This window comes from Oncorhynchus mykiss, chromosome 5 (genome assembly GCF_057628025.1).
Source record: "Oncorhynchus mykiss isolate SJ-2025 chromosome 5, ASM5762802v1, whole genome shotgun sequence".
NCBI classification, from domain to species: domain Eukaryota; kingdom Metazoa; phylum Chordata; class Actinopteri; order Salmoniformes; family Salmonidae; genus Oncorhynchus; species Oncorhynchus mykiss.
In genome coordinates this window covers 25,884,384-25,902,638 of record NC_143026.1, presented here as the reverse complement: position 1 = coordinate 25,902,638, position 18,255 = coordinate 25,884,384, and the positions used below count along the sequence as shown (strand labels likewise).

Here is an 18,255-nt window from a genome sequence, read left to right as displayed (position 1 = left end):
TGGTCTACATTATTTGTGATTCGATACCTGTGATACCTATGAATGTAAAAGGAGCATAATTTTATCAAAGTTATCAGCTGGGGTCCAGGTAAAGCAAACTAAGATAATGAAGTCAATAGGTTCCCACCTGAAGGGCAGGGCCTGATGTTTGACTCTTCTCCAGGGCTGTGGGGACACCTTCCTCTCCACCCCGCTCCACCTCTTCCTCCCACTCCTCTCCATCCTCCCACCCTTCCTCCTCCTCCGACTCGTTCTCCACCCTTTCCCCGTTCATGTGTGATACCTCTTTAGACTACGAGGAGGAGCAGAGTAATATTACAACATGACACATAGCTAAATCTCATAATTACAATACATTTATTCTAAAACAGTTAAGATAGTCTACGGAAGTGAGACCTGTGCACTTTGAGTTGATTGAAGTTGACTAAACACCTGCAGCACCGTCCCCTGCCTCAGCACTTTCGTTTTCTTCCTGGGGACCAGACTGTATGTTCCCATCTTCCGTTTCTTCTTCCTCGATGCTGGAAGAGAGCGTTCAATTGAGCTCAAGGAGCCATGAACCTCTTTACAGAAGCTCTCATTCATACTCCTCTGGCTTTTGCAGCCTTGAAACAAGTAAATAGCCTTCAGTAAGCAGTAAGTCCTGCCATTATATAACTGCATTTCCATTGTTGTGTGTGGACTGTGATGATTATTTGGCTTATACCCCTGTCCCTCCCCTTCCAGGGCCCAGTACGGTCTGTCTGACCTGTCTGGGACTTGGCCGTTGCTGCAGCCGGCACAACGCTTTGGCTCGGAGGTAACTGGTTCTGGGAGGGGGACGTCTGCTGGGACTTCTCCTCCTCCGGTCCATTCTGACTCTCCTCGTCTGCACCGTTTGGTTCTGTTAATTTCCTGTTTAGAAGCTATGGGGATAAAAAAAACAAACAGCAGTGAATCAAGTGGTGGCTATGCTTGATATTGTTGTTGCGCTTCCCTCACCAGTTGCAGAACCAATAAAACATGCAATCACTGTCCAATGTGGACTATGTCTCATTCAAAGACGAAAACAATTAATGGACTACCTCTTTACTAGGCTAAAGTTAGTTACCTTTAGTGTCTGGTTGGATGCTGGGATGGACATGGTTTTGCGTGCTCGGTGTATGGCGATGGACTGCAGGGAAGGGGCGGGGGAGTCGTTAGCGGACGTGCCGTTTTTAGTCTCTGCGTCTGAGGTCCCCTGTCCCGACGGGGACCCGGCCTGCTGGGTGTCAGTCCTTATTGCGCCCAGACTGTGGCCGCACCCGTCTGCCAAAGACGGGAAAGTTTTGGCGGCGTGTCCAATCATGGTGGTGCCTGAGGGCAACCAGCTAGTCCTGTGTGGGGCAGCCGTCGAGCCCGTCGAAGACCCCCCCTCCTGCTGCTTGCTGAGGATATATCCGTTACTACCGGTGGTGGAGCCGTGAGGCAGGTCCGTCTCCATCATCCCATTCTCTGTAGCCGCCTGTGACCCGTTGGCCTGGGAGACCAGGGGGGTGGGGTTCTTGTGTCTGTTCCCCAACTCTGCACTCTCATAGGTCCCATTTTGCTCCGCCTCTGCTCTGGGACTGGACTGCAGTCTGGCAGCTACCTCCTCGTCTCTTGATGCATCTATAATAGTAGATATCAGTCACTCACAGTATGGCCTTACAGTGCCTTGCGAAAGTATTCGGCCCCCTTGAACTTTGCGACCTTTTGCCACATTTCAGGCTTCAAACATAAAGATATAAAACTGTATTTTTTTGTGAAGAATCAACAACAAGTGGGACACAATCATGAAGTGGAACGACATTTATTGGATATTTCAAACTTTTTTAACAAATCAAAAACTGAAAAATTGGGCGTGCAAAATTATTCAGCCCCTTTACTTTCAGTGCAGCAAACTCTCTCCCGAAGTTCAGTGAGGATCTCTGAATGATCCAATGTTGACCTAAGTGACTGAGGATAAATACAATCCACCTGTGTGTAATCAAGTCTCCGTATAAATGCACCTGCACTGTGATAGTCTCAGAGGTCCGTTAAAAGCGCAGAGAGCATCATGAAGAACAAGGAACACACCAGGCAGGTCCGAGATACTGTTGTGAAGAAGTTTAAAGCCGGATTTGGATACAAAAAGATTTCCCAAGCTTTAAACATCCCAAGGAGCACTGTGCAAGCGATAATATTGAAATGGAAGGAGTATCAGACCACTGCAAATCTACCAAGACCTGGCCGTCCCTCTAAACTTTCAGCTCATACAAGGAGAAGACTGATCAGAGATGCAGCCGAGACGCCCATGATCACTCTGGATGAAATGCAGAGATCTACAGCTGAGGTGGGAGACTCTGTCCATTGGACAACAATCAGTTGTATATTGCAAAACTGATAGAGACATACCCCAAGCGACTTACAGCTGTAATCGCAGCAAAAGGTTGCGCTACAAAGTATTACCTTAAGGGGGCTGAATAATTTTGCAAGCCCAATTTTTCAGTTTTTGATTTGTTAAAAGAGTTTGAAATATCCAATAAATGTCGTTCCACTTCATGATTGTGTCCCACTAGTTGTTGATTCTTCACAAAAAAAACAGTTTTATATCTTTATGTTTGAAGCCTGAAATGTGGCAAAAGGTCGCAAAGTTCAAGGGGGCCGAATACTTTCGCAAGGCACTGTATGTTAGTTCAAGAGAAGACATACAGGTAACTGCCAAAATAATGAAAACACTTAAGTGAATGAGGGATACAATGTGTATTGAAAACAGGTGCTTAGGTGTAGTTCCTGACTTAATTCAGAAATTCAAATCACATCACGCTTAGGGTCATGTATAACATTGCTGGACATCCCATTATTTTGGCTACCACGGCTATGCCCCCATAGGTTGACAACGTCCCCACCCACAGGGCATGAGTGATCACTGATTGGTTTAATGAGGATGAAAACCATATGCCATGGCCGTCTCAGTCACCAGATCAACCCAACTGAACACATGGGAGATTCCAGAGCAGCGCCTGAGTGTTTTCCACCACCATCAACAAAAAAAAATAATTATGGAATTTCGAGGAAGAATGGTGTTGCATCCCTCCAATAGAGTTCCAGACACTTGTTGAATCTATGCCCAGGTGCATTGAAGCTGTTCTGACTTGTGGTGGCCCTATTAAGACACTTTAAGCTTCCTTTATTTTGGCAGAGTACACCTTGCCATGTTTAGCTGTGATGACTTAAAAGATGAACTCACCTCCCTCCTCCGCTCGGTCCCCAGGTGACTCCATCCCATCCTCCATGGACTCCCCTTTAACCACTCTGCCTTTGGCCAGACCTGTGGGCTGACAGCACACATATACACTTAACGCCATACACAGCGTCAAGAACACAACTATGGTCAGAGAACGTCCTATACAGCAGCATGCTGGAAAATAAGCAGCCCTGCTATGCACTAACAGAGCCTGTCTCCACATACACAAGTTACAGACTAACATAATGCACTCATTAACCTAACCTAAGTAGCCAGTCCTTTACAATTTCACCTGATCTTTTAACTTAGCCTGAACATTTCAAAGAATGCGGTAGGTTGAAGTATTATTGGAAGCGTATGATCCCCATGGCTGAAATAGCATACAGCAGTAGGAAATTAATCAAACAGTGTCTCCACCTCCAGAGAGCTGCATTCTGAAAAGCTTTACCTACAATGTCTCAAACCTCCAGAAGAGGAATCTCATGCTCAAACAACTTATCGGAGACCTAAGACAATGTGATTGGTAAGGTTAGCACCAGGACCACACATCAAATATGATGGTTATGGTAAAGACCTATTCAGGGAAAACTATCCATCTTCTGTTCTTGTTTGCCTTGCATCATTCTGCCTCGTTTCAGTGATGCACCTGGCCTCTCTTTCAATACAAGGTAATGCAATTTTCCATCAGCACCAGAAAACAGCAATGGAAGGAAATTCACCATCTTCCCCTCCCCCGTGACAACCCAGGCCGGCCCCCAGACAGCATTGGCCATGGAGCATTTATGGTGATAGGGCCTCTGCAGAAGTCGGGGCAATATTGCGCTTCATGGAGCAGCGCAGAACTGTTGTGAAGGAAGTGAGTTTGTGTTTATACAGGACCTCCTGCCGACACCTAGCATCAACCAATCATGTCAATGCAGAGTTATAAGGAGCCCTCCGCAATGTTACAGAATTTGAGAGGTGCACAGTGATGCGCTACAGAGTTAATTTTGGTCTCTGCATGCCTCCGGAGGCTCTGCAATTGCGTCACACCATCCATATGGCGCCTCCGACCACATTTTCAGATCAACCATGAATTGGCTTTAAAACCACTACAAAATGTCTACTCTTAAAGCACCCTTCTCTCAGTCTCCAGCAGGGGAGCCACTACACAGAGTCTTATATTAGCTCAAGTTTGTGCTTTGGTTTTGGAGGATATAGCCTAGCCTAGCATTAGCCTTCTTCACCAGCTGTCCACGGCCACCCTCCCCCAGTCACCTCAGCCACAGAACGGCCCCCACCTTTTGGCACACAGCTATCAAAAGCTGACGAGGACTGGATCTATTGGATCAGTTACAGAGGCCTCTCGTTTCAATGTGTCCTTCAGGATTAGCCTGGCCAATGCCTGTCAGAATAAAAAAAAAAGACACCTCAGCCTAGCTGCTAGATTTGAGGGAAGAGGTTTTTGCCATGAGACCCTGCTCTCGTGACCTGGATGCATCTCTAGAATCTACAGGGAGCATCACCTGACAGAGAACATGATGCTAAGGCTGATAATTCACCATAGAAATAACAAGCAATTTAATTTTTGAAGGTAACCCAACCAATAGGCTAATTTCTTAAGTCTGAGCAAAGGGATATGTGAATTGCCTATGACCACTGACACTCCAGTGGACAAAGACACTGGTGTCCTTTGCCAGGCTTTTGACAATGTAGTGATCTGTCTGTAGAGCAACACTTGTAACTCAGTGGTTCTACAGACAAATCTATTAATATTCGGAGCATTCTCTAACTTGTATCCTCTGGGTTATGAGAGAAATGCAATGAAGAAATGAAGAGATGCTCTTTGACTTAGATGTTTTATGAAAAATCACAACCATATAAAAACTAAGTCTTCCGACATTAAAACAGATGTACATTTAGCTTTTTCAACAGTTACAGGGTAAATGTGGCTTACTCGTCTGAGTGACTAGCAGCACCCAAGAGCAAGCTGATAACTGTCAGACTGAGGCACCCAAAGAAGAAGGATCTCCAAGGTATTCAAGGAGTTCCAAGGTGTGTGTGGTTCGACATATGGGAGGAGGAAAACCCTTTAGTCTTCCTTCATGGTATCAAGAAACCTTCTCTAATCGTGCTTCTCCATGTCCTTAGTCCTCCCCCTAGTGGGTAAAAAGGGAACGTGCCCATTGGAGAGAGAAGAGAGGGGGAGGGGAGAGCTGTCTGCAGAGCTCCGCCATTTCCTAACCAGATTGTTTACTGACACAACGTGGCCAACGCTGCATTTTTCCACTAGGTGGGGGACATAGTCAGGATTTGCGTGGGTGGGGGGGGGTGGGAGCTCAAAGGCAGATCCACCTATGGGTACTAAAATAATTAGCGCACATTAGAAAAGACAGATCAGAATCATTACAAATGTAGGCTACATAATAAAATCCTGTACAAAAATATATATAACTAAACCCAAACAAATTCTGAGATATTGTAAAAAATATAAAAAATTTAAGACAGGCTTTTAAAATGTTGATATCAGAGTCAGACACTGTCATTTAAACATGACTGTGCTTCTATCTGCCAAGTATTTCTTGCCAAAAATCTATCTAATTGCAGTGAGGTCAGTGCAGCCTATAGGCCTAGCTATCTTGGGTTGTTTCTGATGCCAGACTCCTGAATTATGCTCGTCTAGCTAATGAAAGGTGGTGAACGAATAGAAAACATCTACTAACACAGTCCAGCATAGTAAACAACAATTAAGCCTTCTCCTATTGCAGGTGTTAGACTGCCCATGACAGCAACACCCTAAAGGAAAGTTGGTAGCATGAACAAACAGTGAGGATTTTTCAGTTTGGTGTAAATCCAAACTCAACTATTGTTACAAAGCCATTTTGAGTGTAAAATACAGGCACCATCACACTGTAGAGTGAACATGGTACGGGACAGCAGAGGCTAGGCTATTATAAAGACCTGGGTCCCAAGGCTGTCCATTGCACAGAATTATCCTGAAGTCATTCCTCTTTCTTCTGTTTCTATCCAATGTCATTGACCATATGGGACATTTTCCCTGCAGTACCTTATTGGCCCGTTCCTGAAGGAGAGGGTAAGGCTGCAGAGGGAGAAAGAGAGGATTGAAAAGAGGATGGGTCTCAGTCCTAGAGTGCCTGCCTGGCAGGAAGGAGAACCATTCGAGATTACCAGGAAGTCCGATCTCTGCCCTGCACGCAGTCATCTCCAGCCTACTGTAGCCTGCTCCTTTCCCTTGTGTCAATGATCCAAGCACAGCTAATGAGTCCCTTTCGCACAATACGCAATCAATCCATGGAGATTTCTCAAACAGCAGGATCGGCGAAACACCTCGGTGAGACAAAAAATACATTTTCCTAACCCCTGACCCAGGTGAACACAGTGCGTTACTAACCATTTCACCACAGGGTAGTAGAGGTTTGCTTCCATATGAAATGTTGCAATCAAAGATCACATAAGGCTGAAAATTCCTTGATTACTGATCAAGCGCTCTGTTCAAGCCCTCTGTCATGGACTCTGGCTGCACCTCCCAGGGGCCAAAGAACTGCCTCCTTTGAGCAAAGACCAGACCAAGCAACCAATGACAGACTAGCAGCCTAAATGTCAATGGCAGAGACGACAAAGCCACAAAAAAATACATGGAAATACAGAGCAAGTTCAATGTGTCTCGACAGAGGACGATTCAAAAGCAACCAAGGGGAAAGTGTAGGCTAACGTCTCCTTCCCTGTGGTAAATATGCGCTTGCAGCAAGCATCATACCTGCTTTCTCCTGATGGGCTCCATTGAGGAGAGTGGTTGAGAGGGACAGAGAGAGCGAGCAAGAGAGAGAGAGCGGGAGTCTCGAACGGATTATTCCTCTTTTCCTTGTCCTCCCCACTTGCACACATTAATCTTGTTGGTCATGTGACCCAGCAGCTCCCTCTGTTGGTCTCTCTCTTAAGAGGGCTTCCGCAGAGCATGCTCAGTCAGTTCAAATTTCAGTGGCTCTTTTTTCCCCCGTCTCTCTCGCTCGCAACCTGTTTGCTAATGAATGCGCGCAGCCATTTCAAGAACAGCAACAAAAAATGAGGAAAGGTAGCTAGGCAAGGGGCCAAAGAGGAGAGCTGCATGTGAGTCAGAACCCTAAATACCCAACATATGCTCTCCTTCACAAGGACAAAGAGCCCCAAATGTAACCAACATGGGAGCGACTTTCAACCATCTTACTTCTGTCAAGGCATTGGTCTCCACAGAGCCTCAGGGCAGGAAAAGGAGAAGATAACAATGATATCAGGCCTAACCAACTACTGTAATGCACCTGTGAAATAGCCTAATGATGCCCACATCACTGTATAGGCTAGGAGAGAACAGAAAAGGCCTCTAGCTCCCACTGTTCTCTGACATGAATCAGACAGATCTCATGTTAATTCTATTGAACAAAATAATGTAGCAATGATCAGGGGCATTAACAGAAAGGATAGCTCAAAGATGAGGACAATCTCTGAAACATGACCATAACCCCCCCAAAAAATCTGTCAAAAGCATGGGCACTGCCGATGATCTGTTGCTACCTTGCGGCGCAATAATTTTTCAGTTTGTGTATAATGCATAACACCAAAGCTTATTCTAGGATCTACTTCAATGCCATTGATTCACACTGCTGGGTAACTGGTCCACCTCTCGAGAGATGAAATGCATTATCCGTGCATAGTCAGGATCTCTCCCTCTTCCTACTCTTGCTTCCTCTCCATCTCTAAAGGGTGGGAGGCATCAACACTTCCTCTCTGACTACGGAATTCATTTCTTATCTTCAGGCTGAAAACCACAAGGCAACACCACACAATACCTCCCAGAAGAGCTGGGGAAACTAGCATATATCACAACAACACAGGGTCTTCTTCTGATTTCAAATGCACATTTGTTTTCCCCATCCTCTTTTTGACCTCTCCAGAGTAAAGTCTTCTCATTTGTTGTGGTAAATGAAAACACCAAAACAAATTGTTTCCCGCCAAGCTGATGTGAAGTGGAAAGTATTTCAAGGGAGGATAATATGGAAATATCTCTTTTCTCAGAGATAGTTTGATAAGGACACTCAAGATCTGGCACACGGGCCTAGTCTTTCAGAATGTCTAATGGCTATTCTGGGATTCCCTGTTATGAGTGGAGTGGTTGGAATTTTTCCCAAAAAACTTTACTAATAACAAACCTTTCTCCAGAACATGAAGATAATTAGCCTAGATAGGCTGGGAACTCAACGGTGCTCAACGCTTCTGCCCTCTGTGTTCACGCTGCTCTATTTCCATGGCGGTTTCAGGCTGTCAACATGGCACCACAAAGCAGAGTGAGAGTCAGTCTACTGCGCATGCTCAGTAGAAGGCATGTCAGCCATTTTGAAGCTATGAACTAGCCAAGTGGCAAGCGGTGGAATAGGATCTGATAAACCCTGGCAGTCCCTTCTCTCAAAATAGTCCATCTTTACACATCGCCGAACAAAAAAAATCTGTTTCCGTTTTCAGTTGACAGGAATCAACTTGTTTTCTTCTGCCTCGATAGAGCAAGAGGGGGAGAGAGAGAAAGAGTGCATGAATGAGAGCAAGAGCGTGATGGAGAGAAAGAGGGAGCGAGAGAGAGAGAACGAAAGAGCACGAGAGAGAGAGAACGAAAGAGCACGAAAGAGTTGTTACAGGAGCTCTGGCCAGGATAGGATCTCTGTCAGTCTACTAGCAGCAGTGTATGCTACCACACACCCACAGAAAGCAGGGGGCCCACTGCCAATGAGACATTTAGTCCTTAGCTCTTCTGGCTAAAGCCACTACAATGAGTAGAACCTATGCACATGCATGGCAATTGAGGCTACCAGACATCACTAGTACACTAAAATAAACTATGCTAAAAGCCTTGAAGAAAAGGACTTCACAATTACTCTTCTACATTCGGACAGTTTCTACTGTACTCGTCTGCCATCACACAAGTTATCATATTTTAACACCCCATCTGCAATAAAACATAGCACCATTAGTTGCAGAGATTGGAGGATTCTCAGGATTACATGCAATGTTTTTAGGAGAGCATACAAATCAGCTAGATTTGGAAACATCAATGCTGTTCATTGGGAACAAAGTCCTTTCCCAGATCAGCCCCCATTAATTAAATCAATGAGTCAGAGTGGAACACAGGACTTCTGCTAACCTGTCCCTGCTGAGCTGAGCTCCTGGGGTGGATGTGGATTTCAGGCCCCTCTACATGGAGTATTCAGATGATAGTCCCTCAGTCTTTACCACAGGAATGTGGCTTAGCAATAGCCACATACTAGGCATAGGCAGCTGATCAAGTCTTGCTGGTGATCTGGTTCCCGTGATTGATACTAGAGCATGTTTGGTCTACAGGTAAAAGACATGGCCCAGTCTGGAAAGTTGACAGAATTACATCGATTAGCCTAATTAGCCAATTAAATATTCCATTCGTCCATCATGAGTTTTCGCTTAAAAACAAAGAGACAAAGGAAGGATATTCAATTCCCAAACTGGTTGTAGAGAATACTTAAAAAGGACAGAAGTCAGGCAGTGAAAGACAACACGATCCATGTGAGCAAGCTCCATTTGAAGATACTTGAAAATTGAGATTGTTATAATGCTGTCCTTTTTTCTTTAAGTTGAGCCCCCAGGCAACCATTGAAGTACCTGGATAAAGCAGTGAGTGTCCAATAATGGGGGAGGAAGAGGGCGAGAGTTGAGCTCCACACTCCAACATCTAGCGTCCCACACATGCAGCGTCCCAGCTCAGGTCACATGACCAACTCTCAGTAGAAAGCTCTGCCATGGCCCTTACTGGGCATGCTCAGATGGAGCCCTGCTGTTCTTCATGGAGAAGGAAGAAGAGGAAAAAAAACATTGCAGCCATTTCATGAAACAATATCAAGAGACAATGGGTAAACTGTCAAGGGGTCTAACACTTCAGAATGTTCATGTCTAGTCATGAAATCATAATTTTTTACGCAATCAATCGGTGACACGCAATTACAAATATTATTTTCTGTTAATAAATCACATCAACAATATTTTCCAGAGGATTTAGGATTAGGATGGCCAGAAAAGTTTTTGGGGTTGAATATCAGGGTAACATCTGACCAAGTCCTTCCTACTAGATCTAGCATACATTTGCAGAGAGACAATAGCCTCTTCTGAAAGAGCCTTAATCTTGTTCACTTACCTAAAAGAAAGATCTTCTTGGAAGTGTACCATACTGTAAGAGTAGGATATCACCTTAATGGAAACAATGACAATGCACATGTCTAAAAATACGAATTATACTGCCCTATGTCCATCTACCCTATTACACTACCCTACATAGCCTAACGCAATAATCACTTTCCAGTCACAAACTTGGACCCCTCCAGGGGCCAAGAAGTTCACAATTCTTTATCTGGATAAACTATACTGAGGTAGGCCTAAAACGAAGAGTCCAGATGGGTCATTGTCGGCTGTTTTTTTTACAGATTAACACTAACAGGATATATCGCCCAACAACCTGAATGGTGTTGATAACTGCCTTATGATTAGTTGACAGCATCTAGAATTACATTGATTAAATTGCAATGCAAATTATCTGTAGAACACAGCTATACTCACTTTACATTAAATCATTGTACTGCTGCTGGGTTTATTTAATCAAAAAGTAGCCTGAACAAAAAAAAATAGGCCTCCCCATTAAATAAATGTTTCATCAAAGAGGCATTGCATATTTTCCATTTAAGAGTAGGATCTGTGTAGATAAGCTGCATGCTCTATCATGACCCAAAAAACAGGAATAGGAGGCTTTTTCCATCACAGAGTCTTCAATCCAAGCAAGATCGATAAGATGCATCCCAAAAATCACCCAATTCACCCACTCCTTTTGCCACTTCAGATATCAGTGGAAGGCACTTCAGCCTCCGCGCCTGAATTAGCTAAACCCACACACATCCTACCTGCACATCACAGGCTACAATAGGTTTAGGCTACATACAGCTTGTGGCCTGATTGATAAAACAATGATTTATCAGTTACCTGACAAATCTATAAGATAGAAGGAAATAGTGTGATAACCACAACATGAGTGAATATTTTGAGAAATAAAGACCAATAATGTCCCCATTCCACCAAAACAGAAGACTCCCAGTATAAGGTTGCAGTAATATAGAATGTTTACACCCCACCAGCCCAGCCCACCCCACAGTGCACCATACCTTTGTCTGTCAGCAACAGAGAGGCCGTGCCTTCAAGGAGCTGAGCTGACGCCATAAGAGTGGGTCGTTCCTGTGAAGGCCAAAGAGGCCAGGTTGTCTGCTCTGATCAGTACCCCCTCTATACAGCAGGAGCAGCAGAGCTCAACTCAGTGCTGAGCATGCTCACTGATGCCCAACATCTGTCAGTCAGAGGGAAAGGGAAGGCTGCAGGGAAGAACTAGCTTTCCTGGCTAACAATGAGCAAGAGGTGAAACTCTCCAGGGGTGTCCCTGTTTACCCACACCACCAGTCTGACTTTCTTGTATAATCAATACACTTCTCTTTAGCAAATGTTTTACATCTGTAAATAAATCATTTGTTGAATAATCATTTTAAGATTAATCCCTCGACTAATGTTTTTTAATGCTCTCATCCAAAATGCCGGCAAATGGCCGAAATTAGCCAAGTTAGGTCAGGCTCGCTCTCTTTGACAGTCTTTGCCCAATAGAGATCTTTGTCAATCAACAAAGAAGCCTCCAGGGCCCTTCTTTTAGGGAGCCACCACCAGGGCCTTTAATGAGAATTTAAGCCTACACACTAACCTTCAAAGCCAGGTAGGATAAGGAAACATATCAGTAAACCATCAAATGTCTTCTCGATTCACAGAGAAACCAGTCTAAACAACATTGACCAAATCCACTCCTCTGTATTCCCTGCCAAAACCGTCTCCATGGGCATGGCATGTGGTTATTACTGGCATGTGTAGGATATTGTTTGAATGAAAAAAAACGTGTTGCCTATGTGGCTCTGGACCAATAATTAATGGATTTTTGGGTGCAGAAGACAACTGAGGATTTAGAAGATTAATCCCTTTAAACAAGCTAGATGCACGTTGTCCCTCACAAAACTGACATTCAAGTTCTCAAACAGATGAAGATGGTACAGAGAGCTGCCCCTGTCAATGGAAGGAAGCTGTCAGGTGCTGGGGCAGACTGTACCCGAGTGACACGTCATTCGAGCTCCCTCTGTCGGATAACAGCGGATTATGACAAAATTGCAAATGTACATGAGAGTTTGAGTAGACGTCACCCAAATCTGTTGACATATTGATCATATTACTTTTGTACGGCCCATATCAGCTGATCATACGACATTGTTGGTTAATAAGTCAACACAGGGTGGTGGAAAGTGCGTGCAAGCTATCTATCTACAGTAATCACGTCTGGCTACACTGTAGCGATCTAACAAATCCCCATGCTTCCCTGTGCATACAAGCTTTGCTATTCTGAAGCGTTAGCGATTCTTTTAAAAGTCACCAGTTTACTATCTTGTGTTATATTGATATCAAAATGTTTCGTTACTAACCCCCCACAGTTAGCTAGCGAGTAGGAGTTCCACGCTAGATGGCTAGCTATATTCTACATGCTCAATATGTAACTTTTGATGTCTCGTGCAGCGAACACCAGCAATACTACTGGAAGTTTGATTTGAGAGGAACCATGGGTTTATTCGATGTTCTTAGGTACAGAATACACTGACCAGAATAATGTCGCTTGCTACCTACCAAACATACGTGAAAAACCGTAGCTAAGTTATATAAATTGTGGTTAACTACATCCTTTACCGAAAGCCTTGCTTGGACCCAATATACCGATGACTGTACACATCCTGCATAACTACTACAGTACTGTACACATTTCATACTCATACTGTCTATACATAACATAATATACATAGCTATACATTTATTTTCCGAACTCTGACATTGCTCGTTCTGATATTTCTTAGTTCCTTTATATTGTTAGGTTGGGTATTATTGCACTGTTGGAGGTAGGAACATAAGCATTTCGCTGCACCTGCGATAACAGCTCCAAAATGTGTACGTGACCAATCAAAATTGATGTATAGTTATTCCCAGCCATGGCTACTCGGGTTCGCTAACATTAAAACCAACGTTAGCTAGCTTGCTAAGCGAATCTGCTGCCTAGCAGGTCCCAGCATGTGGGCCAACGTAGAAACAGACTGCTCTTGCAATAGCATATGCAAAAAAATTAAGTTTAAATACATTGCAAGAGTTAAACTAATTACAATAATGTAACGTGCGTGTTTTGCACAGGCAAACCAGACGCGAAGAGACGGATAGTAATAAAGCCCTGACAATTGTATGACTGATTCCACAACGACAGCGCTGGATACATCAACTTGCACAATTCAGATTCAAGGGCCGCGCATCCTCCCAACGACACAAGCGCATTCAATCGCCATACCAACACAAAAGCTCAGGATAGAGCCGGGCGGGCAGTTTGAAATTGACTGCAAGCATAGGTCTCACTACAGTTACCCAAGTTCCGCTTTCTTTCCCTAAAATGATTACATTTGTTGTAAAAGCTGCACACATATTCATACAAACCCCCACTCCTCATCTGATGGAAATCAATCTTGATGTAAATGTGTCTCTCGCTTACCTCGGCTTGCACGGAAGCCATGGCTCTTTTTGCCTAAACAGTCTCCGCCCACTTTACTATATACGTCATCACATTCGTTTCCCTGACGTGCAGAGGAGGGTAATGGTTAGAAGGGATACAGCTTTTGTCGAATTATTAACGTAAAAAATATACATTAGGGGAATTTTAGCTTACTCTAATCCTTTTCATAACCTTAACCTAATTCTCCTAACCTGCTACGAATTCAAATGGGGCGGCAGGGTAGCCTAGTGGTTAGAGCGTGTGACTAGTAACCGTCTGACTAGTAACCGGAAGGTTGCGAGTTCAAACCCCCAAGCTGACAAGGTTCAAATCTGTCGTTCTTGAACTAGGCCGTCATTGAATTTGTTCTTAACTGACTTGCCTGGTAAAAATAAAATATGACGTAAATTTATATATATAAAAAAATGTAACCAATTGGTAGTTACAGTCATCACTGCAACTCACTACATACTCGGTCGAGAGCCGGGACATTGTGACATCATCACAATTGTGTACAATCACACAAATTTGTAATACAAGGTAGGGTACAGGGCATGTCGTCTCTCCACTACTTCATTCTTAATAGAGAATGTAGGGCTCTTTTTATTTTCTCAGGAGTACTGAGTTAGGAAGTTGTTGTAGGCACGTTATTGGGGACATGAACAGAACTTCAGAAGGGAGTCCATAGAGAAAGCAAGTACAAGATGGAGCGGCAGTATTATCATAAGGAGGCGTGTACTTGGAAAACGGAGGAGGAATGAAGGGAAAAAAAGAGGGAGAAGAGGTCTAAGAGAGTTAGGAAAGAAGAGGGTGAGCTTGAGTCGGATAAAAAAAGGTGGATAAAAGGGAGATGGTTTCAAAGAAGAATGGTAGAAAGTGTAAGCAAAGGGAGCTGAAGACAGGAGGAGAAATGGAAGTGAATGAGGGTGAAGTATCGGAGGTGGTAGGTATGGTAAAGCTATTGGAGACGGAGGTATGCACCGAGGATCAGGATGAAGAAGAGTCTGACAGTAAGAGTGAAGTTTATAGAAAAAGTGGCCTTTTGGCTGATCCATTTGTGGTTTCATGGTGAGTGAAAAAATAGTTGGGTCATGTGGAATCGGTGAGGGTAACTACAGTGCCTTGCGAAAGTATTCGGCCCCCTTGAAGTTTGCGACCTTTTGCCACATTTCAGGCTTCAAACATAAAGATATAAAACTGTATTTTTTTGTGAAGAATCAACAAGTGGGACACAATCATGAAGTGGAACGACATTTATTGGATATTTCAAACTTTTTTAACAAATCAAAAACTGAAAAATTGGGCGTGCAAAATTATTCAGCCCCCTTAAGTTAATACTTTGTAGCGCCACCTTTTGCTGCGATTACAGCTGTAAGTCGCTTGGGGTATGTCTCTATCAGTTTTGCACATCGAGAGACTGACATTTTTTCCCATTCCTCCTTGCAAAACAGCTCGAGCTCAGTGAGGTTGGATGGAGAGCATTTGTGAACAGCAGTTTTCAGTTCTTTCCACAGATTCTCGATTGGATTCAGGTCTGGACTTTGACTTGGCCATTCTAACACCTGGATATGTTTATTGTTGAACCATTCCATTGTAGATTTTGCTTTATGTTTTGGATCATTGTCTTGTTGGAAGACAAATCTCCGTCCCAGTCTCAGGTCTTTTGCAGACTCCATCAGGTTTTCTTCCAGAATGGTCCTGTATTTGGCTCCATCCATCTTTCCATCAATTTTAACCATCTTCCCTGTCCCTGCTGAAGAAAAGCAGGCCCAAACCATGATGCTGCCACCAGGGTGATGAGCTGTGTTGCTTTTATGCCAAACATAACGTCTTGCATTGTTGCCAAAAAGTTCAATGTTGGTTTCATCTGACCAGAGCACCTTCTTCCACATGTTTGGTGTGTCTCCCAGGTGGCTTGTGGCAAACTTTAAACAACACTTTTTATGGATATCTTTAAGAAATGGCTTTCTTCTTGCCACTCTTCCATAAAGGCCAGATGTGTGCAATATACGACTGATTGTTGTCCTATGGACAGAGTCTCCCACCTCAGCTGTAGATCTCTGCAGTTCATCCAGAGTGATCATGGGCCTCTTGGCTGCATCTCTGATCAGTCTTCTCCTTGTATGAGCTGAAAGTTTAGAGGGACGGTCAGGTCTTGGTAGATTTGCAGTGGTCTGATACTCCTTCCATTTCAATATTATCGCTTGCACAGTGCTCCTTGGGATGTTTAAAGCTTGGGAAATCTTTTTGTATCCAAATCCGGCTTTAAACTTCTTCACAACAGTATCTCGGACCTGCCTGGTGTGTTCCTTGTTCTTCATGATGCTCTCTGCGCTTTTAACGGACCTCTGAGACTATCACAGTGCAGGTGCATTTATACGGAGACTTGATTACACACAGGTGGATTGTATTTATCATCATTAGTCATTTAGGTTAACATTGGATCATTCAGAGATCCTCACTGAACTTCTGGAGAGAGTTTGCTGCACAGAAAGTAAAGGGGCTGAATAATTTTGCACGCCCAATTTTTCAGTTTTTGATTTGTTAAAAAAGTTTGAAATATCCAATAAATGTCGTTCCACTTCATGATTGTGTCCCACTTGTTGTTGATTCTTCACAAAATACAGTTTTATATCTTTTTGTTTGAAGCCTGAAATGTGGCAAAAGGTCGCAAAGTTCAAGGGGGCCGAATACTTTCGCAAGGCACTGTAAAAGTGGTCTAGTGATAATTGTTTGTGTTTCTGTTGGGCAGAGGAGAATGTGCTCGAAGTAAAATGTGAATTGTTCTCAAAAAAAGGGCACCAATTTATTTTACTATGCAAGTCAGTTAAGAACAAATTCTTATTTTCAGTGATGGCCTAGGAACAGTGAGTTAACTGCCTTGTTCAAGAGCATAACGACAGATTTTTACCTTGTCAGCTCGGGGATTTGATCTTGCAACCTTTCGGGTATTAGTCCAACACGCTAAACACTAGGCTACCTGCCGCCTCTCCTGCACCAATGAAAGGAGTGATAACTGGGGTAGCAGTAGATATAAACGTTGACCAGCTGAGGGCAAAGATTCCCGGTACATGTGATGCTCGATGCAGACAGGGTGGCGAGAGTGGGGAAACAGAAGAGTCATTGTCTGTTCTTTTGAGTTTTGAAATTGAGTCTGCCTGACAAAGTGAAGTTAGGATATATAAGTTATCCTGTACGAGCGTATGTGCCGAATACATTAAGATGTAACAGGTGTCAAGCTTATGGGCATGTGGCAGCAGTTTGTAGGAGGGAGGGTCCAAGGTGTGAGAAAGGGCATGAGACAAAGGAATGTGTAGTATTGGAGAAAGTAGTGGAATGTGTTAATTGTAGAGGTGGCCATGGAGCTGGGGATCAGACATGTCCCGTGCTAGAAAGGCAGGTTGAGGTTTCCAGGGTTAGAGTAGAGCAGTAGAGCAGAAGTTGTCATATGCTGAGGCAGTGAAGAAAGTATTGGAAGATGGGTTAAGCAGTAGGAGTGGTGAGAGTAGTAGAGATAGACCAGTACAGAGGGACAGGCCAAAAAATTGAAGTACGTTTCTGTAAGATTGGATTTGTAGTAGTCTCAGAAAATGGAGGTTGTGGTGACAGCTGCAGAGAGATATTTGGGTGTGTGAGACTTGACAGCAGAAGAGTTACAGGATATGTTAAGTTGTGATGTCCCATCCTTTCAGGGTGATGGCATAGGGTAGGAATAAATACATTTAATTAGTGGAGTAGGGGGGTGTTAATTTTATTTTGTGTAATTTTGAAATTAGTGAGTATAGTGTGCAGGGTATTTATTTAGTACATTTTTATTTTTCAAGTAAAGTAAAAGTGAGTTGTACTCCAGTCTAGTAGGTGGCAGTAATGCAACAAATTGGCTGCCAACTGCGTTAAACCTCATAGAAGGGCAACACTGGCAGACAAGTTGGTCTCAAATGTTTCTTCCATTAGAACATATTCAACAATGTATAGCTTTTGCATATGGACATGAAAACAAAATCAGCAAACAACACTCATACCAGCATAGGATAAGCTATTCTGCAGTGATAATGCATATATTGTGATGTTCCCTTTTCTATACTTTGTCCATGGCTGCAAAGTAAAGATACACGTTTAACAGTTTAAACCATGTAATTGGCGGCTGGATTTTAGTCTTGTAGAAATGGTTTTGAAGCCTATTTTATTTTATGTCAAAGTGAGTGATTCATTTGACATGTGTCAAAATTGGGCGGCGCTATAAATCCGCTCACAGCGTGTCATCATAGTGCAATGCCCTGCATGAGTTGGTCTCTTCCTGATACTGTCTCCGACCGAGAATAGTGACGACCCTCTGATGTCCCACGGACCTAAGAAAGAAATATTCCACTATTAACTTCTCAAA

The 18,255-nt window shown here is 43.6% G+C and overlaps 1 protein-coding gene across 14 annotated transcripts in view; it reads right to left on the bottom strand.

Moving 5' to 3' along the window:
* Positions 1–14,230, bottom strand: part of LOC110523494 (histone-lysine N-methyltransferase EHMT1) — a 32,390-nt gene extending 18,160 nt beyond the window's left edge. Inside the window, exons 1-8 of one of the 14 annotated variants that reach the window (XM_090234309.1) lie at positions 13,817–13,881; positions 9,884–10,060; positions 9,393–9,608; positions 3,230–3,317; positions 1,091–1,629; positions 749–905; positions 433–521; positions 128–292 (exon numbers count right to left, since the gene is read on the bottom strand). In XM_090234309.1, coding sequence (XP_090090435.1) covers positions 128–292; positions 433–521; positions 749–905; positions 1,091–1,629; positions 3,230–3,275 — 996 coding nt within the window. In that variant the 5' untranslated portion in view covers positions 3,276–3,317; positions 9,393–9,608; positions 9,884–10,060; positions 13,817–13,881. Of the gene's footprint in view, positions 1–127; positions 293–396; positions 522–748; positions 906–1,090; positions 1,630–3,229; positions 3,318–6,617; positions 7,253–8,409; positions 8,955–9,392; positions 9,609–9,883; positions 10,061–11,427; positions 11,586–13,816 lie in introns of those variants that run through there. The other 13 variants (XM_090234302.1, XM_090234305.1, XM_090234308.1 and 10 more) reach the window with 13 other exon arrangements.
* Positions 14,231–18,255: the final 4,025 nt, after the last annotated feature.